This window comes from Setaria viridis, chromosome 9 (genome assembly GCF_005286985.2).
Source record: "Setaria viridis chromosome 9, Setaria_viridis_v4.0, whole genome shotgun sequence".
NCBI classification, from domain to species: Eukaryota; Viridiplantae; Streptophyta; class Magnoliopsida; order Poales; family Poaceae; genus Setaria; species Setaria viridis.
In genome coordinates this window covers 38,974,777-38,995,108 of record NC_048271.2, presented here as the reverse complement: position 1 = coordinate 38,995,108, position 20,332 = coordinate 38,974,777, and the positions used below count along the sequence as shown (strand labels likewise).

Below are 20,332 nucleotides of genomic sequence, written 5' to 3'. Positions count from 1 at the left end.
TTGTCTCCTGATAAAAGAATATCACAACATGGAAGTGTGCGCTCTCTCCCCCCCTCTCTAGCTATTGATTCCAGTTGAGAACCAAACCACTCTAATTTAGTTACGTATTACTTCAAATCTTTGGACAAATAAAAGAATTTCAAGAAACAACCGTATTACCAAAGAAATGAAAAAAAAACATATTCCAGGGTCCTCCATTCCTGTGTTATTTGTTGCCATGATGTTTAGATGCCAATGTGGCCATCTTACTATTACCAATTAATTTTTTTTTAGTCTCCATATTAATCATCATGAGACGTGTCAGAAAATAATTATAGAAATTCTCAAAACAATCATAAACATCCGGCCATCAATCCGCTAGGGTCTATCATCATAGTCCATTAGATCTATTATATCTAAAATTTACCCACCTCTCTACAGTTGTGAAAAAAGTAACCCCTAGTTTAAATTTATATCTAAATTATCCATCTCTGAAATTTTAAAAATATCGTAAAGTAACCCCTGATCTTAATCTAAAACTTACGCATCTAACCATTATAAAAATAGCTTAAAATACTCTCCTGATTTTGGATCTAAATTACTCATAGATGCTATTATTAAAAATAACTTAATGTATTACCTAAATCTAAATTTAAATTACCTACATGTGTCACTACAAAATATATGCCAAACGAGATGTATGATATGTACCACCGTGTAGACCATGTATACGTGCAGAGGAAGGGATTGGAATATACCAATTTTCACGTTAATTTGTACACAGCTCAAAGTAAGGGTTCAATTAAACTCAAACCATATCAAACAAATATGGTTGTGCAATGCAATTTGAAAAAAAATATAAATGTGGATGAAAAGAGTGCATAGATTGAGTAATTATTAACTAAAATATATTGCAACTATATATGAATTAGTACGTATCTATATGAGTATTGTGCTAAAGTATTTAATAAATGAGAGAGATCATCAAAGTAAACAAAGCTATGGGTCCTATTTTTTAGTAAATATCTTATAATTCTGTTTCTCAAAGTTATTAGCCCGTACGAAACGGGTTGATTGACTAGCCCATAGCTAATTCCATAACCAGGTAGAAAACCGTCAGTTGTTGATGATTTGTATATTCTCCTTTTTGTTAATTGGTTGAGCAGAGCCGCATCAGTTCATATGCTTAGTGCCTCAATAAAAAGAAAAGATGCAAGTAGTACAATCACAATCCGAATTTGATGGACCAATGCACAGAGCATTGTAAAAATGGTCAACTCCACTGTTTGTTACGTTCACATACTACCACGAGAAGTAGGAGATTGAAATGAGTGGTTGATTGCATATCCGGACAAGCATGTGACCTATACGCAGCTACTTTAATTAAGTGCACGTGGAATAATCCACCATCAAATTGATTGCAAGCGTCACGGATGATGCGTTGACGGTTCCTTAGTCCTTACTACTTATCTAACTGAACTGGCATCACAATCAAGCACAATCACAAGTATATAGTCTTCTTGCTCTCAATCAAGAGAGCAAAGCAGACAGAGAAGCCAAGAGATTGTTCAAACACAAAGCAGAGAATGGCCGGAGGAGGTGATGAGCTGAAGCTGCTCGGGATGTGGGCGAGCCCGTTCGCCCTACGGGTGAAGCTCGCACTCGGCTTTAAGGGCCTCAGCTACCAGTATGTCGAGGAGAACCTACGCAACAAGAGCGACCTCCTGCTCGAGTCCAACCCGGTGCACAAGAAGGTGCCCGTGCTCATCCACAACGGCAAGCCTGTCTGTGAGTCACAGATCATCGTGCAGTATCTCGACGAAGTCTATAGCGCCACAGGCCCCTCCTTCCTCCCCGTCGACCCCTACGAGCGTGCCATGGCGCGCTTTTGGGCCGCCTTCATTGACGACAAGGTCAGTACCCCCAAAGGCTAAATCATCCTGTATTTGCAGTTGGCATCGCATCAATAATGATATCCGCAGTATGATGATCCATGTGCGTGTGTTGCAGTTCTTGGTCTCGTGGTTGAAGGCAGGCAGGGGCAAGACGGAGGAGGAGAAGGCGGAGGGGGTGAAAGAGACATTTGCGGCCGTAGAAACCTTGGAAGGGGCATTCAAGGAGTGCTCCAAGGGGAAGCCCTTCTTCGGCGGCGATAGCGTCGGCTACTTGGACATCGTCCTCGGCGCGCTGGTAGCGTGGATGCGCACCGCTGAGGTGCGTCATGGTATCAGGCTCTTCGATGCCTTCAGGAGCCCGCTCCTGGAGAAATGGGTGGAGCGCTTCGGCAAGCTGGAGGAGGTCGTGGCGGTCATGCCGGACATCGACAGGCTAGTAGAGCACGCCAAGGTGAGGGAGGCCGAGGTTGCAGCAGCCGTTGTAAACAACTGAAAGAAAAGTCTCGGTGTTGAGGCGGCCACTAGGTCAGAGAAAGATAATGATACCTCTGTGTAATAAAAAAAATAAATTCTATGTGGTTTGCTTTTCTCTTAAAATGTCTGAACCAGCAAAGTTTTCAATTATCTGGCAAGTTATATCCTCATCAGATAGAAACTTCTCTCTCAGAATGTAGGAGCTTTCACTACCGTACGTATGTTTCTAAAACGGTCAAAAAACAAAAGGAGGGGTGGCGCTATCGTTTATTTTAGCATTTTCTAAGCTTCTACTCCAAGGAAATTTGTCACGGCTTGGCCCAGCACATGGACGTGTCTAAACTAACCAATGGATATGAATGGCTTGTGAGTCCCCACAGTGACATGAGCCGTTTACTTTGCACTACTGAAGGAAGAAATGAACTTCAGTTCGCAGTTTTGCAACCGGTAGTATTAAGGGTGGTAACATCAACCGCTAATAAATGGTTTTGCACCTGAAAAAATTAAAAAGATATGTGAGTGCCCCGGGAGGCTCGGACACCCGTGATTTTTACGCGAAATATGCGAGTGCACGGTGTATGGAATTCAAACTCGAGACCTCAAGCCTCGCTTGAGGCTTCCTTGCCATCTCACCTACACAACATATGTGACGGCAGATACTTTCCTTTTGAAGTAACCCGTGGAGAAGCTTTTAGTATTGGGTGATAATACCACTCGGTACTAATGCCTACCTTTTATTACATTAGTACCGGGTGGTGCTACTAAAGCCTACCTTTTAGTACAGTTGGTGTTTAATACCGGTTGGCACCAAATGGTACCGAAAGATATCCGTATTAATTACCGGATCAAAATGTGGCCGGCAGGAATTCTTGTTTTTCTAGTAGTGGTGGTTTCTTCTCCAAGAAAAGTTGAACAAATCTCCACACCTCAGAGTTCCGGACTTCCAGCATTGTATATAGTACTCCTACAGCATTGTATAGTACTCCGCTGCAACAACCCAAAAATCAACAATTAAACTATGGACTGTATATATCATATCAGCTCGAGGATTTGCTGCGCTAGCTCTGCTCCTGTATGCTGTTGGATGTGGAAAAACTAGCTTGAGAGGTCACGTTTCCGCACTTGTGCTGCTTCTATGACCCAAGAGCCATTTCACTATGACACCGTGCCACTAAATGAAGTGGCTGCAGAAAATCCTATCCTCGGGCTTGGTTTGCAAGCATCATGGATGATGCGTTGATGAGATCCATATACCCAGACACCTAAGCAGTATAAATATGCAGTCCTCTATCTCTTGGTCAGCTCAAGACTCAGGAGGACAATAGCACACAAGCTGAAACGAGCTGAAAACAACAGTACTGAAAATGGCCGGAGGAAGTGATGAGCTGAAGCTGCTGGGCATGTGGGCGAGCCCATTCGTTATGCGGGTGAAGCTCGCGCTCGGCTTCAAGGGCCTGAGCTACGAGGACGTCGAGGAGGACCTCTTCGGCGGCAAGAGCGAGCTGCTCCTCAAGTCCAACCCGGTGCACAAGAAGGTGCCCGTGCTCCTCCACAACGGCAAGCCCGTCTGCGAGTCGCAGATCATCGTGCAGTACATCGATGAGGCCTTCGCCGGCACCGGTCCCCTTCTCCTCCCGAGCGACCCCTACGAACGCGCCATTGCTCGCTTCTGGGGTGCCTACATTGACGACAAGGTACTACTCTCCTGTCTCCGCAACTACTTCAGACCCCCAGATTGGGCGATGATTTGTCTTCTTGCATTTGCACTCATCGGTTTCGAGTGATGACGTCCTAAAAAACCAATGATACCTGTGCACGTTGCAGCTTCTGGCCTCGTTTTTACAGTCGGCCAAAGGAAAGACAGAGGAGGAAAAGGCGGAGGGGCTGAAGCAGACCCTCGTTGCGGTTGAAAACATGGAGGGGGCCTTCAAGGAGATCTCCAAGGGCAAGCCCTTCTTCGGCGGCGACACCGTCGGCTACTTGGACGTCACCCTCGGGGCCTTGGTGTCGTGGATCCACGCCGCCGAGAAGATATATGGAATGAGGCTCTTTGACGCCACAAGGAGCCCACTCCTGAACGCGTGGCTGGAGCAGTTCGGCGCGCTCGACGTGGCCAAGGCGGCCCTGGCGGACGTCGACAGACTGGTCGAGTACGCCAAGAAAAGGCAGGCCGATCAGGCTGCAGCTGAAGCCTCGTCGAACAACTAAAAATTTGTTTTACCGACATTTGTGTCTGAGGAAGATATGGAGATCTGCAAAATTCAGGCTACCCAATGTCGTTATTGTCGTCTGTGTTACTGGCAGATCAGAAATAAAGAGCGAGGATGGGCTTTGTTTTCTACGTTTTGGTTTGTATGTGTCAGTAGTGTCGCAAGTATAATGTATTCGATCTTGCCATCCTGAACTTTCTTTTCAGCAATAGTTTATGAGCCCGGGGTAGCAATATTACGTACGAAACATACGTGTAAAAATTCAAGGGTAAATTTAAGCCCCCACTGCAATCAAAATTTCTAACTTTACTCTGCCTGTGATGAATCCATGCCTGTAGAGATGCTTCCAGTCCAATACCGGACGAAAGATATATGTGTCGGCAGGATCATTGTAACTTTCTGTTGTGTGAGCTGAGCTCGTTCCTCTAGGTCACCCAAGCTGTCAAGCGGCTACGCTCTAATAGTAAACCTTTGCGAGAGTTCTCTAGTTAATTAGGTGGTCCACTGATTGTTCTCTTGACACAGCATCTGATCCACACAGACACAGGAACAATTATTAAAGCCATTGGGGAATATTATATCAGCAAATGCATTGCAAGCGTCACGGATGATGCATTGACGGTTCCATACCGACCTAACTCATGGCGACACAATCACTACTTCACAGGTATATTGTTCTCCTTTTGCTCCATTCTCAAGAGAGGAGCAAAACACAAACTAGCTAGCGACAATGGCCAGCGGAGGTGATGAGCTGAAGCTTCTCGGCATGTGGGCAAGCCCGTAAGCTGAGTGCGAGTAAGACTCGCTCTCAGCTTCAAGGGCCTCAGATACGAGTACATCGAGGAGGACCTTAGCAACAAGAGCGACCTCCTCCTCAGCTCCAACCCGGTGCACAAGAAGGTGCCCGTGCTCATCCACAACGGCAAGCCTGTCTGCGAGTCACAGATCATCGTGGAGTATATCGATGAAGTCTTTAGGGGCAAAGGCCTCTCCCTCATCCCTGCTGACCCCTACGAACGTGCCAGGGCACGTTTCTGGGCAGCCTTCATCGACGACAAGGTTAGTACTTGTTAGTATACCTATTATAGCTGGACGATTTACAATAATTTACATCCATCAAATTCAGTCCAAGCAGTTATGCTGATCGATGTCTGTATGTTGCAGCTGTTGGCCTCATGGGTGCAGGCTGCCAGGGGCAAGACAGTGGAGGAGAAGATGGAGCTCTTGAAACCTACGTTCGCAGCAGTCGAGACTCTAGAGGCAGCCTTTAGGGAGTGCTCCAAGGGGAGGCCCTTCTTCGGCGGCGATAACGTCGGGTACTTGGATGTCATGGTTGGGGCCCTAGTAGCATGGGTGCATGCCGCCGAGGCACGCCATGGATTGAAGCTCTTTGACGCCTCTAGGAGCCCGCTCCTCAACGCTTGGGTAGACCGCTTCAGCAAGCTGGATGAGACGAAGGCGGTCCTGCCAGACATTAGAAAGCTAGGTCTTGTTTAGTTGGTCAATTTGGGAGATGCAAAATTACTGTGTCAGCACTGTAGCACACTATAACATTTCGTTTGTATTTGTGAATTATTGCTCAAATATTGACTAATTAGGCTCAAAAGATTCGTCTCGCAAAGTACAACAAAACTGTGCAATTAGTTTTTAATTTCGTCTACATTTAGTACTCCATGCATGTACTGCAAGTTTGATGTGATGGGGAATCTTCTTTTTGCATAGTGTTAAAGTTGGGAGTTAGGGAGTAACTAAACATGGCTCTAGTCGAGTACGCAAATATGAGGGAGGCCCAAGCTGCAGCCGCGAATTAATTTCTAGCATGCCAAGGAGACATACATTCGTATGTGTGGACTGTGTGGTGGTGAATGTGTTGATGTGTACCTTCGATATATTTTCTCAGTTCTCAAGAAACGAGCCGAACCGGCTTGGTGTACCAATGGGCATTGGTTACAATCCGTGAAAAATACTTATTGCTTAATATTCCCTCCATTCTCTTTTGATAAAGATATCTTACTTTTTCTACCGAAGTCAATTTGGGAAGCCCTAATCTATTTTTTAATAATTTTTTTAAGGAGTCGAATCCAGACCTGCTAGATGTTGCTCAGGTGATAAAAATATTTCATCTTGATACAATGATCATGAAAAACAACTCTACTTATCATTTAACTAATGCAAACAAGCTTTTTTATTAGTTCTCCAATGGTTAATGCAATTTATTGACGCAGCCTACATTGTTGGCAAATATGACTATCATTCGTGAAAATCTGAATTTTAAAAATATACCTGTCAAAATAGAATAGAGGGAGTAGTAATTTAGAAATACAATACCATTAGTGTTAATAAAATGGAGTTTTCTTACCTGCCATTGACCTGCTCCAGATACCAGTTCGGTCAACTGGTTGACCCAATAGAAACATATGAATCAGAACATTGACTCCAATTATAACAGTTGGCTGCATTGCTATGAACAATAATTGAGCCCAGCACCAAGAATAATGTTTCATAAAAAATTCTAAGAAAAAAAGGAAAATTTTCTAAGCAACTAAACGTTCCCATAAAAAACATAAATTGTTATGAGCACCTAGAAAATTTATTTAAAGAAAAATGTTCCATGCAAGAAAAAAGTTTCCGATTATAGACATAAACTGTTCTGAGCACCAATAAAATGCTTAAAGCAATAAAAATGTTTGGAGGAAGGAAAAAAGCACTATAACAATAAAATATGTTTTGAGCACAAGATAGATGTTACAAGGAAACAAAAAAAATTATAAACAAAAATTTTATAAAAAAATAAATAATACTCGAAGCACCCAGAAAAATGTTCTTAGCATATAAAAAAGTGTTGTAAACTCAAAACAATAATGTTCCAAAGCTCTAGTTCTACTAAATGTAGAGAGTATTTGAGTTAATGATATAGTACATTCATAATTTATCAAAAGTAAAATATATTCATGCATGTTTTTTGTTGCATTAGTTGCAAGCTAGTTTTTCTTTAAATGTTGAATACATGTGAAATGTTAGAGAAATTTGAAATGTTAGTACATGTCAAATGTTGAACTAATATTTATAAAATAATTTTGAACCAGTTTCTTTATAGCAAAATTTTGGATAGTGTATGTAAAAATGTTCATTTTTTAAAATGGGGAAATAAGAAAAGCATATATCTATAATGCATGTTTTTTGTTGTATTAATTCTAATTAACATTATGGTTGAAAAGGATCTAAAAATAAATTGAGGATTTGGGTGAAAAGTAGTATACACTTTGAATTGAATTACAAAAGGACCCTACTTGGTGTTAAGAAATAGCTGCACACTCCCTTCACATCCACAAACTTTCTATCGCACCAGCTCTCCTCAAACTACCAAATTAACTGCCCCGACATAGGTGGCAGATCTCAGCTTATGGAGCGGATGAACCATAAATAAGAAGCACTCATAAATGCCTGTGTGGTCTAACAATTTTTCTTTTACAAATGAGTAAATTGCACCCACCATACAACTTGTCACGTGCATGAAGTTTGATCCAACAACTTATAAAATATTCAATCTAGTACAATAACTTGCCAGGTGAGTGCAGATTGGTCCAACAACATATAAAGTGCTCAATCTAGTACAACAACTTAATAGGTGGGTGCAGATTGATCCAAGAACTTGTAAGATGCCCAATTTAGTGAAATAAATTGGCAAATTAGTTTATCCACAGTCCAAATATTATAATAAGCAACATATTTGCTAATGTCGGACTAAATTATATTCGCATCGGAAAGGTGATGGTAACATATTTGACAAGGACTAGAACCTTCAATGTTTAATTTATTGTTATGCCTTCGTATTAACTATTTTTTATACAATGATTAAATTTTGATTAGGAATATTTAATTTCACATCTATAATTTATTAAGGACTAGAAGTCTATAACCTTTGGTCCAAACATTATAAGGATAAAAAATAGAAATTATTGACCGGAATAAAATTCACATGTCCATCTACTTTGCTTAATACATTGTCATTATAAGGTTTGGATTGTAGGTACACCAATTTGCCAAGTTCTTGCACCGAATTGAGCATTTTACAAGTTGTTGGACCAATCCGTACCCACCTGATAAGTTATTGTACTAGATTGAGCATTTTACAAGTTTTTGGACCAATCTGCACCCATTTGACAAGTTGTTGTATGATGGGTGCAATTTACTCTTTACAAATTATCTCTACATGAAGAAGTCAAATTATCTCTACATGAACTGTTGAGAAAGAAAGCACAAGGAGATATCGGATAGGAACGAAGGAAAGCCCCAGGTCAAAAGAGAGGAGCCCATTCGCTATCAGCGAAGGCAACATGAGGAATTTCAGGAACTTTTACTATTAAAAAACATAGGTAGCACCATTCTTCTGTTGACTACTTCCTAAGCTTCTTCTCCAAGGAGTTGAACAAACCTTGTATATTGTTCCAAATTTCTACATTGCTTGGTCCATTACAACACTAGCTAGCAAACATAAATAGTGGTAGCAACCAATTTAGTCACACATGAAGTTCTATCTATAGATATCATTGCAGGACTTTCTACTACTTTGGCAATTTGACCGTTCAGTGATGGCTGTGGATCGGATACCATAATTTGAACTAGCAACCCTTCTGAGAACCAATTAAGATTCATTTCAAGATGTCATCAATCTTCCACTAATTAAGTTGTACTGGACAATGGCATCGCTCAAACACTGGTATATATACATTCACCTCTTGGCTCTTGCCGACGCTGATCATCAAGAACACAGCAAAAGCACAAGAAAAAACGAGTAACCTATTTGTTGTGCACAAATTAGAGAATGGCCGGAGGACGAGATGAGCTGAAGCTGCTGGGGACGTGGACGAGCCCATTTGTGATCAGAGTGAAGCTTGCGCTCAGCTTCAAGGGCCTGAGCTATGAGAACGTGGAGGAGGACCTCTACTACAACAAGAGCGAGCTGCTCCTCAAGTCCAACCCGGTGCACAAGAAGGTGCCTGTGCTCCTCCACAACGGTAAGCCCGTCTGCGAATCTCAGCTCATCGTGCAATACATCGACGAGGCCTTCAGCACAGAGGCCCCCTCGCTGCTCCCTGTTGAGCCCTCCGAACGCGCCATGGCTCGCTTCTGGGCTGCCTACATTGACGACAAGGTATCCCACACGTTTACTATCACCTCGTGATATTTACCCTGTAATCGTATTAGTATTCATTACCAATAGTGTTTGGTCAAATCTATTGACGAATGTGAGCGAGCGTTGCAGCTGTTTGCCTCGGCGTTCCGAGCTGGTAGGGCCAAGACGGAGGAGGAGCAAGCCGAGGCACTGAAGGAGACGTTCGCGGCGGTGGAGACCCTGGAGGCAGCCTTCAAGGAGTGCTCCAAGGGGAAGCCCTTCTTCGGAGGAGACAGCGTGGGGTACTTGGACATCGTGCTTGGGGTCCTCATACCGTTGGTGTATGTGGGCAAGGCACGGTATGGCATCAAGCTCTTTGACGACACCAGAAGCCCGCTCTTGGAGGCGTGGGTGGAGCGCTTTGGTGCTTTAGATGCCACAAAGGCAATCCTGCCAGAGGTCGACAAACTGATCGTCGAGTACAGCAAGGCGAAGCAAGCACGAGCTGCAGCCATGTCCGCAGCAGCAAGCAACTAAAATTGGCTCGATGATGCGTGACTGCCATTGGGTAACAGTAGAAAAATAGTGACATCTTTGCTGAATACGGATACGCAATGTGATATTCTCCATTTTGGTTGTTGTACACTTGCTCTAATCTAATAATGAATTGTATTTACCAACTTGCACGGTCGTGCGCGTGTCATATCCGAATCAACTTTGTTAGAGTTGAATAACTGGTATCCCCTCCGTGACATGACAGGAAGAAATTTCTCTCTCTTTCTGCCCAAGACAGGAGCGGGTAGAGAGAAGGAAAGTGCTTAGCCCGCGCACGGTTCCGTTTTCTTCCACTGACTTATTTTTAGCACCCGTCACATCGAATGTTTAGATACTAATTAGGAGTATTAAACGTAGACTATTTACAAAACCCATTACATAAGTGGAATCTAAACGGCGAGACGAATCTATTAAGCCTAATTAGTCCATGATTTGACAATGTGTTGCTACAGTAAACATTTGCTAATGATGGATTAATTAGGCTTAATTAGGCTTAATAGATTCGTCTCGCCGTTTAGATTCCACTTATGTAATGGGTTTTGTAAATAGTTTACGTTTAATACTCCTATAAACTCCTAATTAGTATCTAAACATTCGATGTGACACGTGCTAAAAATAAGTCAGTGGAAGAAAACGTCCCCACGTTTTGACACATTCTGACCCACAGATAAGTTTGAGCAACTTTTGCTTAGGTGCTCCGCTTTTTAGATCTTTCAGGTCAATGATTTAGAAAAAAGCGATGAAAGATCTAGTATTGGTGAAAAATGTGGACCTTATTTTGAAGATCTATTCTAATCTTGGACAAGTCAAGTAAACTTTTCTCAGCCACAGGATGGTACTACTCCTATGACGGGAGCAATGACATCACTGCCCTCCGGCTTGCGACAGTCACGTGAGTCCGTTGACTACGAGGCCCCTTCATTTGTCCAAGGCAGGGGACATCGATCTGACAACTCCAGCTCTCAATGCTGGCCAGATTGCAAATCTAGTCAGGCGTTGATTTTGCAGAGTCAGCGGAGGATCTTATGCGACTTTTCCTCGTCGTAGCTAACGAGTTGGGTCATAGCGCACGCACGCCGGTCAGTTGGTAGGATTCGGACTCTGAACAATCCATCAGTAGTGATCCTCAAGATATGCACTAGCGCCTGTTCTAGGAATTGTCTTCACAAACGGTAGGGAATTCAGAGTTCATCAGCTCAGGCATCACGGTGACGCCTGTATGTGCCTCATTGCCACTGACAACCCGATCCTTCTGTTTCTGGCCCGGATAAAGAGCCCATCGGGCATCAGCGCAATAGAGAACTCCAACCTACAGAATACACACACGCTTGCGGGGTGCACATCCATTCCGTTCTTCTGTTTCTGTGTGGTAGGTCAGTGTACGAGATGGCGGGAGACGGCGAGCTTAAGCTGCTGGGCCTTTGGGCGAGCCCGTTCGTCACCAGAGCGAAGCTCGCGCTCCAGATGAAGGGCCTAAGTTACGAGTACATCGAAGAGGATCTCAGCAACAAGAGCGAGCTCCTGCTCAGCTCCAACCCCGTGCACAAGGCGGTGCCCGTGCTGATCCACAACGGGAAGCCGGTGTGCGAGTCGTCGGTCGTTGTCCAGTACATTGACGAGGCCTTCGCCGGCACCGGCCCTTCCCTCCTCCCCGCTGACTCCTACGAACGCGCCGTCGCTCGCTTCTGGGCAGCCTACCTTGAAGACAAGGTAATAACATGTCCCATCTTGTATTTTTCGCTTCTTGATGTTTACATCATTTAGGCGGTGAATTAACTGTGAAACCAATTGCACGGCGTGCGCGTGCGTTTGCAGATGGTGACGCCATGGGCGCGGTGGTTCAGCGTCAAGACCGAGGAGGAGAAGGCCGAGGCGATGAGGCAGGCGATCGCGGCGTTGGGCGCGCTGGAGGGAGGCTTGAAGGAGTGCTCCGGGGGGAAGGAGCCCTTCTTCGGCGGCGAGAGCGTCGGGTACGTGGACGTCCTTCTCGGCGGCATGATCTCGTGGGTGAAGGCAACCGAGCTGCTGTCCGGTGCCAAGATCATTGATGCTTCCAAGACGCCGCTCCTGGCCGCGTGGATGGAGCGCTTCTGCGAGCTCGACGCGGCCAAGGCGGTCCTGCAGGACGTTGCCGCGGTGGTCGAGTACGCCAGGGCGCTGGAGGCGCGGATTGCCGCCGCAACTCCAGACAATTAGTATAATGGAACCCGGCATGGCGAACGTGACTCCCATTAGGTTGTTGGGAAATGGGTGTTGGGAGTTGAGACACTACGATCTCTTATGCGGATCGGAGGTTATTCAATGTCGCCGGTGCTCGTCTGCATCAGCTGATCGATGTAATAAAATTAGACGTAGGGAATACAGGGGGGCAAGTTGCAAGCTTCTAGAATTCAGTGTTGCTGGCTCAGTTCATTTCTATCTCGTTACTTTACTTTGAAATACAGATTCAATAAAATTAGGTTTTCCTTGACTTGGTGACCCATAGGAAATTGAAATTTACATCCCTAATATACCATTCAGGTTTGGTTCGGGCTTTGTATTATTTCCTTAGATTTGTCTTGTCTCTTTCCGGTATCTCTTTTTTTTTTCCGAAACATGTGTATAAACTCACCCCTATAAATATACTATGTATATACATGAGCACATCCAATTTCTATGGACATCTTCGAGAGACTGACATGACAAGATCTTGAGATTACCGAGATCTCCACATGTGCCTAGTTGTAAGGGTTAGACCGAACCAGAACCAACCGATTAGTTCTTTAGTGTTTACCCAGTTTCGGTTATCCAAAAACCAATACCAATAGGTCTTCTAACTTTTTCAAGACTAACCGGTTCAGTTTCGGGTACTTGGGGTTAGTCTCGGCCCTAACTAAAGTGAATAATCTTATAATCAGAAAACAAAACACAAAAAGAATTGTCATGTCCTAGATGAATCAAAGCAAAAGAGAAACAAGAAAAAGAACTATGAGGAGGCATCACTGCCTCACTGGTTGGTCACCGGTCAGGAGAGGTGCCGCCAGCTGGACGCCGAGCCATTGCCTACTCTTGAATGAGCTGCTACCAGAACTTGGAGTGAGGGACCACCGTTGGATCTTGATTGAGGAGCCCGCCGCCAGATCTTGGAGCCTCGCCACGCATGCACCAAGCCGTCGAAGGTTGCTGCACCGCTGCGTGATGCCTCCTAGGATGCGCCGCCAAATTGGAGCTTGGAGGGACTGAGTAAGGGGAGACCAAGGGTGGGTGGGCTTGGGGAACTCTCGGATTGGAGGGGAGAGGACAGGTGGCTGTGTGGGGGTCTGCTGGATTGGATGGGCCAACTGGCCAAGGCCCAAGGTATGGGAGAGGCCGAGAGCGCAAGTGGGAGTGTCGGCTGTAGCTTCCTGCTAGGGTTGGGGTCAGGTGAATGACTACTGCAGGCAAGGTGGGAAGGGATTATATACATAGGGTTTGTCCTATGGTTCTGGGTTGTATTTAGTTGTTGGGCCTCTTTGATACATGTCTTGGTTTTTGCAGTTTTTGTTAACCAGACCTAAAAGATCGATTTAATTGGAGTTATTTTGGTTTGTCGGAACTTGAGGTCCAACCATTGACCGATTTTCTCGGTTTCGGGTATTTCATTCCGATTTTTATTATCAAATAATTTTGCCCAGCTCTACCTTGCCGTCAATAGACACGTTGTTTATCACTAAAATAACATTACCGTTAATTATGCTGAGAGTTCTTCTATCTCTTCATTGTTTCTACTAAATGGTGCATGAAACGTTTTAGAAAAAAAAATTCTTTAACTTCCAAATAATCAGTTGGTGTGACTTTACAATATGGTTTGTGAATTTGAAATTATTTTGAAAACTCTCAAATCGAAACCTTTACAGCCTTGAACTATGAGCTCCACGCGGCTGCAGGAATGTAGATTAGGGTCTCGAGAAGTCGAGAGTCGTCGACACTGAAAAATTCAGTCAATGCCCCCACCTATCTTATCCAGTGCTGAAAGTGTTACCTTCAACGTCCACAACAATCTGTTCTGTATAAACTATTACAAACAGTAGGAAAAACATGGGCACAGGCATCATGTATGACGCATTATTGTATGCCTTCGTAGACCAAACCACCAACACCAGATAAAAAATTAAATCCAACACAGCTAGACAAAGCTACTAAAACCTTCTCAGGGACACGCATAGGAACAGAACAACCACATACGCATCCACGGTAGAGATGACCGGAGAAAACGCCGAGCTGAAGCTGGTCGGGCAGTGGGCGAGCGCATTCGTCACAAGAGTGAAACTTGCTCTCCACCTCAAGGGTCTTAGCTACGAGAGCATCGAGGAGGATCTCCGCAACAAGAGCGAGCTGCTCCTCGCCTCTAACCCGGTGCACAAAGCGGTTCCAGTACTGATCCACAACGGCAAGCCCATCTGCGAATCGCAGATCATCGTGCAGTACATCGACGAAACCTTCGTCGGCAATGGTCCATCCCTCCTCCCGGCTGACCCCTATGAACGCGCCGTTGCTCGCTTCTGGGCTGCCTACATTGAAGAAAAGGTCTTTTACCTTAATCTCAAACAAGCCCCAGATCTTATCTCTGCTTTGAATTTCAAAATTCCTCAAGAATTTACATGCTGATGACATGAGCGCACGCAGCTGGTTGCCCCATGGGATCGGGTGTTCAGGGTCAAGACGGACGAGGAGAGGGCCGAGACGATGAAGCAGATGTTCGCAGCAGTGGATGTTCTGGAGGGAGGCCTCAAGGAGTGCTCCAGGGGCAAGTGCTTCTTCGGCGGCGACAACGTCGGGTACGTGGATGTCATTCTGGGTGGTGCAGCCTCGTACGCCAAGGCAAACGAGGCGCTCTTTGGTGCCAAGCTCTTCGACGCCGCCAAGACGCCGCTCCTGGCCGCGTGGCTGGAGCGCTTCAGCGAGCTCGACGCGGCGAAGGCGGTGCTGCAGGATGTCGACAGGGTGGTCGAGCACGTCAAGTTTCTGATAGCAAAGAATTCCGCCCGGGCTTCTTCAAACAACTAACTGAACCGGAGTGGCGACGGCGACGTGGTTTCTGCTGGGTTGGAGAAAAATATGGTCCTATAGTTTTCTGATTGGATTGCAAATGATACAGTGTGTGATTGGTGTAAGGAATAAGCTGAAAAAATGTGGGCGGTCGTAGAATACAACTTTTGTGTAGTCATTGTTTTCTCGTGGAGTGTTTACCCTATGAGCAACTTTGAGAGATTAATCGGCAAATCTTAACATTAAGAAAGTCACTAGCTGTGCCTCGCTAATGACGGTCACATCACCCACCACTGAAAGAACTAAAAATGTGAGTACTCATGCTTAGTCGGAGACATAACTTGGGTGGATAGATTTCACAACAAAGAACCTAACCAACTGAGCATTCACATGAACTCAGTTTTTTTTTATCAAGGATGGCACAAGTGAACAAAAAGTTCGTTTAAAAAAAATTCTTATCCGGACGCATGGGTGACGTCCACGGCTTGAATGTCCTTATAGTGTCGATTCCTTTTCTTTTCTTTTTTTAACTTTGTGTATCCCAGCTATGGAGAGGCCGAGAATATTTCAAGTTCATTGTATCATCTTGTTGTAATGTTTTTGTAATTTATAAAGCTTCCATTTTTTTTAGAAAAAACGTGAACTCATTTCTTTGTATCAATATTTCTTTGTTTCAACATAGTACAAGAGGTATATGAGTATTTCTTTCTGCACAACATCCTTCTCATTACCTTGTTTTTTTTCTGAATTTCGGTTGCTCGTCATTGTGAATGTACGCCAAACTTCATAGCGGTTCGTGTCCTTTTGGGAAAAATATTAGGGTTCCTATTTAACTATTTGGCCATCAATAGTAAATGTAGTTCATTATAATGTACAGAAAAGCATGTGAAGCGATGGCGAGCGCATGATCCATATGCAATATGAAGAATATTGTAGGTTCAAGTCCCACTAAACATGCTAGGTTCTTTGAAACATGTCTAAAACACGCCTTGGTATGTAAAAGGACATGATACTTTTGAAGCTCACAACTTCATGAGCCAAAGAACTGCATTGTGCACTTGTGCTGCGGGTAAAGCACCTCTGTTCAAATCAACGTTTCCTGTAAATTTCTAAGAATTTCAACGAGTTTCAAATAGTTGCAGCAAGATAAGGAGAGTTTCAAACCAGTTCGTCAAAGTTAAATGGTAAGATGATCCATGTTAAATGACTAGTTTGACAAACTCTAATTGAAAATGTTTCAGGATTTTTAATCCTGGAGAAACTATCAAATTTATGGATGTTTTGTCTTCTTTGCTCTCATTCATCATGAAATTGTTATTTCTGAGATGTAGCAAACAAAATCTATCGAAACATGAAGTTGGCTTTCCAGACTTCAGAGCAGAAACCCAACAAATCAGCCTTGTGGACCCCAAACTGTGACGTCTGGAAAGATGTGGGAAAGTTCACTAGTGGCTTTCTTCGACTGGAAGGAATGTCTGGAGTGCTACGACGACAGATTTGGTTGACCCAAAAGGCGAAAGTCAATGTGAACATCAACATGTAAGCCCCATTTTTATGTGGAGAAATTGGAGCCACAATGACGGGGGCAACGATGTCAAAGCTGGACCTGGGCAATCACCATTTCGCATGAGTGATGAGTCGCATGCTTCTCGCGCAAGACAGACGCCAATCACCTGCCATTAGTGCAAGCGAGGTTTCCTCTTTTTCAAGAGCTAATGCAAGACTAGTACATCCAATAAGTGAAAAAACAAATGTATGTGATGGAACCACTTCATATTAAAGGGAGAGAATAATTTGTTTCCCCTGCACCAGCGCTAAACTCGGATCGCAAGGCCGGGACTTGCAGTGCAAGTCAGGAGCTTGATTTTTTTATTAGAATAGATCTGGAAAAATGCTCCCCGGCCTCAAACGTTGGCACGAGCATCAGGGATGATGCAATTTTGCCGTTGCTGCCATCCATATCGTGACACCATACCCGATCGCACAGGCTCCATACATATACTGCTCGTCTCGCTCTAGCCAAACCTGCCAAACTGAAGCAGTAGCAAGCAAAGAATCAAAGAGGCGCAATCTCAAGCACCCAATCCCTTATACTAACTGTCCAGGACAGGAAATGGCCGGAGGTGAGCTGAAGCTACTTGGCACTTGGGCGAGTCCCTGGGCTTGCAGGGTGAGAATTGCTCTCCATCTCAAGGACCTGAGCTATGACTACGTCGAGGAGGACCTCGAGAACAAGAGCGACCTCCTCCTTACGTCCAACCCCGTGCACAAGAAGGTTCCAGTGCTCATCCACGATGGCAAGCCAATCAGTGAGTCGAGTGTCGTCGTGCAGTATATCGATGAGGCCTTTGAGAGCAATGGTTCCTCCCTCCTCCCCTCAGATCCCCACGAACGTGCAATTGCTCGTTTCTGGACCGCTTACATGGACGACAAGGTCTCACCATACACTAATTTCCTTGCATTAATAATAGCTCATTGCATTTCAGGTTAGTTTGACATTTTGATATTGATACATGCTGCTCACATCCATGTGTGTGCAGCTAGTGGCGGCGTGGGTAAAGGCGTTCAAGGCCAAGACGGAGGAGGAGAACTTGGAGGGGACCGAGCAGTTGCTCGTGGTGGTGGAGACACTGGAAGGTGCCCTGAGAGAGTGTTCCAAGGGTAAGCCTTTCTTCGGTGGTGACAGCGTCGGGTACTTGGACGTCATGCTAGGCGGCCTCCTCTCGTGGCTGCACGGGACCGAGGCGCTGTGCGGTGTCGAATTCTTTAACGCCTCCAAGACCCCGCTCCTGTCGGCGTGGGCGGAACGCTTCGGTGCTCTGGAAGCTCCCAAGGTCTTTCTGCCCGACGTCGGCAAATTGGTCGAGTTCGCCGAGGTGAGGCGCGCGCAGCAGGCTGCAGCCGAGGCTGCGGCTGCTGCCGCGAAGAGCTAGACGTCGTGAGTGCAGTCTGGTTGGAGGGAATGTTTGGATGATAAATAATGGAAACAGAATAAAGGTTTCACGGCAGTGTCGTTCGTTGATGTCCGTGATTACTTTGTTCATGTGACGCTAATATAGTGAATAACGAAGTTCTGTTCTGTGTTGATGATGTGCCTCGCATTTCCTAGCAAGTTGTATGTTGTCGTGCAACTGATGGACTTGCTGCTTTAAATGTAGTACCGTTATAATCCGATACTCCGAATTATACGTTCGAGCCCTCATATTTGGAAATAATATAATATTATGAGTAGTCTAACACTACCCTGCACTGTATTAAAAATAAGATAGATGACCTCGTAATAAATTCTACATGACCATAAAAATTTCGGCAAATTTCGGCGATGTCGATGGGAACCGATAAAAAGATTAAAATGAAATTGAGAACCGAGAACTCGATAAAATTTTTGTGATGCTCACTGCAGATTTTTTATATGTTCAACTAGAAAGGAGTGCAAGCAATTATTGCTCTCTCTCAATTCCACTCGATCCGTGAGACCCTCCTTGCCTTATGTAATAATCTAGTGCTATGAATTATCGAACGTTTATAATTGCTCCTCACAAGTTTTGAATGAGATCTAATGTTGGCTTGACTAAGTTCTAACAATAGAACTAGCGGTCAAAGTATGATTCCAGTCCTACAACAATCTACGCCTTGAATTTTATAACACCCTGACCTCCAAAGTCATACAGCCTGCCTTTCCGAGGGACGAGGCAACATACACACATTCGTCCTCACTTCATATAAAAGAGTTAGCCCGTATGTGTTATGGTTGGAGTACAAAGACTTATAAGTTGATTCCATCCTTACTCAATTAGTAAGGTAGTACCCCTCTGTCAAAAAAACAAATCATTCTAAGTTTGTCTTAAGTCAAACTTTCTCAACTTCGACCAAATTTATAGAGAAAAGTATCAACCTTTATGACATCAAATGGGTATACTATGAAAATATATCTCATGATGAATTCAATGGAACTTGTTTCATACAATAAATATTTTTAGCTTTTTTATAAACTAGGTAAAACTTATGAAAATTTGACTTAGAACAAAACTAGAATGACTTATTTTTTGGATGGAGGGAGTATTAAAGAAAATGTGCACACAACATTCATTAGTCACTATTAGATCATCCAAGTTAGACCAGGTGTCAGTACAACCCCACACTCCACCCCCAGAACCTCAAAGGATCTAGCATCCTTGTTGGTCAATTTCACCCACACTTGGCCAAATATCCAAGAATATTCTCTCTAGGCGCACATCCATGCCAACATCATATGCCATGTCGTGCATCCCATCCGGGCCCACACGTATCATGCTCGCGCACCGATCTGTATGCGCAACAGCGAGTACCAGCTCTTATATGTAACACCCCATCCTCCAAAGCTGCACCACCCAGCCTTTCCAAGGGATGGGCAAGCATACACATATCACCCTGCTTACACTTTTGTCCTCGCTTCGTGTAAAAAGGTTAACCCGAAGGTGCTGTGGCTGGTTGACAAAGGCTTATAAGTTGGCTCCACCCTTGCTCAACTAGCAAGGTGGTACTAAACATGCGCACCTGCACTCCTGGGCTACACTGGGCCAACCAAATTAGGCTGGGTGTTACATTATACCATTGTAACACCCCTGCCTCCAAAAGCTTCCCTCTCCAACCCTTCCGAGGGGTAACCCCACATACATGTAGTATCTTAATCGAAATTTTATCATCTTTTTGTGTAAAAGGAGGTGCTATGGCTGGAGGATAAAGGCTTCACGCTATCTTAACTAGTGAGGTGGTACTAAACATACGCACCCAGCGCTATTGGACTGTAACACCTCTGGTGTTAATCATGTGCATCATTGCTAATCTTGAGCATAACATGTCATTAGCATTAATCATGCACGCATAATTTCTTTAAATATTGTTTAGTTGAAAGTTCTTTAAATGGCTTTTCAATTGAAGGTTTATGCTAAAATTCAGATTAAAGTTTAAAAAACATAAATATGAAATTCATGCCCAAATATTGCTTGAAAAGTCAACTAAACTAAAATTGAATCATGAACAAGTTTGCAAGTTCAAACCAACTCAAGTCTGAAATTCACAGGTTGTTGAATCAAAGTTGTGTTGGAAATTCCCAA

The 20,332-nt window shown here is 44.3% G+C and overlaps 5 protein-coding genes and 1 pseudogene across 5 annotated transcripts; all 6 read left to right on the top strand.

Moving 5' to 3' along the window:
* The first annotated feature begins 1,471 nt into the window (after positions 1-1,471).
* LOC117835636 (probable glutathione S-transferase GSTU6) lies at positions 1,472-2,471 on the top strand. Its single transcript, XM_034714984.2, has 2 exons — positions 1,472-1,892; positions 1,990-2,471. The coding sequence occupies exons 1-2, from the start codon at positions 1,566-1,568 to the stop codon at positions 2,365-2,367; spliced, it is 705 nt and encodes a 234-aa protein (XP_034570875.2). The 5' UTR covers positions 1,472-1,565; the 3' UTR covers positions 2,368-2,471.
* Positions 2,472-3,632: 1,161 nt separating this feature from the next.
* On the top strand, positions 3,633-4,867 carry LOC140221276 (probable glutathione S-transferase GSTU6). Its single transcript, XM_072290673.1, has 2 exons — positions 3,633-4,042; positions 4,173-4,867. The coding sequence occupies exons 1-2, from the start codon at positions 3,713-3,715 to the stop codon at positions 4,554-4,556; spliced, it is 714 nt and encodes a 237-aa protein (XP_072146774.1). The 5' UTR covers positions 3,633-3,712; the 3' UTR covers positions 4,557-4,867.
* A 406-nt stretch (positions 4,868-5,273) lies between these two features.
* On the top strand, positions 5,274-6,164 carry LOC117840191 (probable glutathione S-transferase GSTU6; annotated as a pseudogene).
* Positions 6,165-9,091: 2,927 nt separating this feature from the next.
* Positions 9,092-12,573, top strand: LOC117835635 (uncharacterized). Its single transcript, XM_072290515.1, has 4 exons — positions 9,092-9,713; positions 9,825-10,203; positions 11,467-11,939; positions 12,045-12,573. The coding sequence occupies exons 1-4, from the start codon at positions 9,384-9,386 to the stop codon at positions 12,423-12,425; spliced, it is 1,563 nt and encodes a 520-aa protein (XP_072146616.1). The 5' UTR covers positions 9,092-9,383; the 3' UTR covers positions 12,426-12,573.
* Positions 12,574-14,398: 1,825 nt separating this feature from the next.
* LOC117839487 (probable glutathione S-transferase GSTU6) lies at positions 14,399-15,490 on the top strand. The gene is made up of 2 exons (XM_034719826.2): positions 14,399-14,774; positions 14,874-15,490. Exons 1-2 carry the CDS (start codon positions 14,448-14,450, stop codon positions 15,252-15,254), a joined length of 708 nt encoding a protein of 235 aa, XP_034575717.1. The 5' UTR covers positions 14,399-14,447; the 3' UTR covers positions 15,255-15,490.
* Positions 15,491-17,213: 1,723 nt separating this feature from the next.
* Positions 17,214-18,321, top strand: LOC117836542 (probable glutathione S-transferase GSTU6). The gene is made up of 2 exons (XM_034715992.2): positions 17,214-17,670; positions 17,777-18,321. Exons 1-2 carry the CDS (start codon positions 17,350-17,352, stop codon positions 18,167-18,169), a joined length of 714 nt encoding a protein of 237 aa, XP_034571883.1. The 5' UTR covers positions 17,214-17,349; the 3' UTR covers positions 18,170-18,321.
* The last annotated feature ends 2,011 nt before the right edge of the window (positions 18,322-20,332 follow it).

Bases quoted from the DNA above. Each gene is read 5' to 3' on its own strand.
- LOC117835636 (XM_034714984.2), top strand. From the start codon at position 1,566: ATGGCCGGAGGAGGTGATGAGCTGAAGCTGCTCGGGATGTGGGCGAGC. The intron at 1,893-1,989 runs GTCAGTACCCCC...CGTGTGTTGCAG, and splicing joins CCGCCTTCATTGACGACAAG to TTCTTGGTCTCGTGGTTGAA.
- LOC140221276 (XM_072290673.1), top strand. From the start codon at position 3,713: ATGGCCGGAGGAAGTGATGAGCTGAAGCTGCTGGGCATGTGGGCGAGC. The intron at 4,043-4,172 runs GTACTACTCTCC...TGCACGTTGCAG, and splicing joins GTGCCTACATTGACGACAAG to CTTCTGGCCTCGTTTTTACA.
- LOC117835635 (XM_072290515.1), top strand. From the start codon at position 9,384: ATGGCCGGAGGACGAGATGAGCTGAAGCTGCTGGGGACGTGGACGAGC. The intron at 9,714-9,824 runs GTATCCCACACG...CGAGCGTTGCAG, and splicing joins CTGCCTACATTGACGACAAG to CTGTTTGCCTCGGCGTTCCG. The intron at 10,204-11,466 runs GCAACTAAAATT...CTCATTGCCACT, and splicing joins AGCCATGTCCGCAGCAGCAA to GACAACCCGATCCTTCTGTT.
- LOC117839487 (XM_034719826.2), top strand. From the start codon at position 14,448: ATGACCGGAGAAAACGCCGAGCTGAAGCTGGTCGGGCAGTGGGCGAGC. The intron at 14,775-14,873 runs GTCTTTTACCTT...GAGCGCACGCAG, and splicing joins CTGCCTACATTGAAGAAAAG to CTGGTTGCCCCATGGGATCG.
- LOC117836542 (XM_034715992.2), top strand. From the start codon at position 17,350: ATGGCCGGAGGTGAGCTGAAGCTACTTGGCACTTGGGCGAGTCCCTGG. The intron at 17,671-17,776 runs GTCTCACCATAC...ATGTGTGTGCAG, and splicing joins CCGCTTACATGGACGACAAG to CTAGTGGCGGCGTGGGTAAA.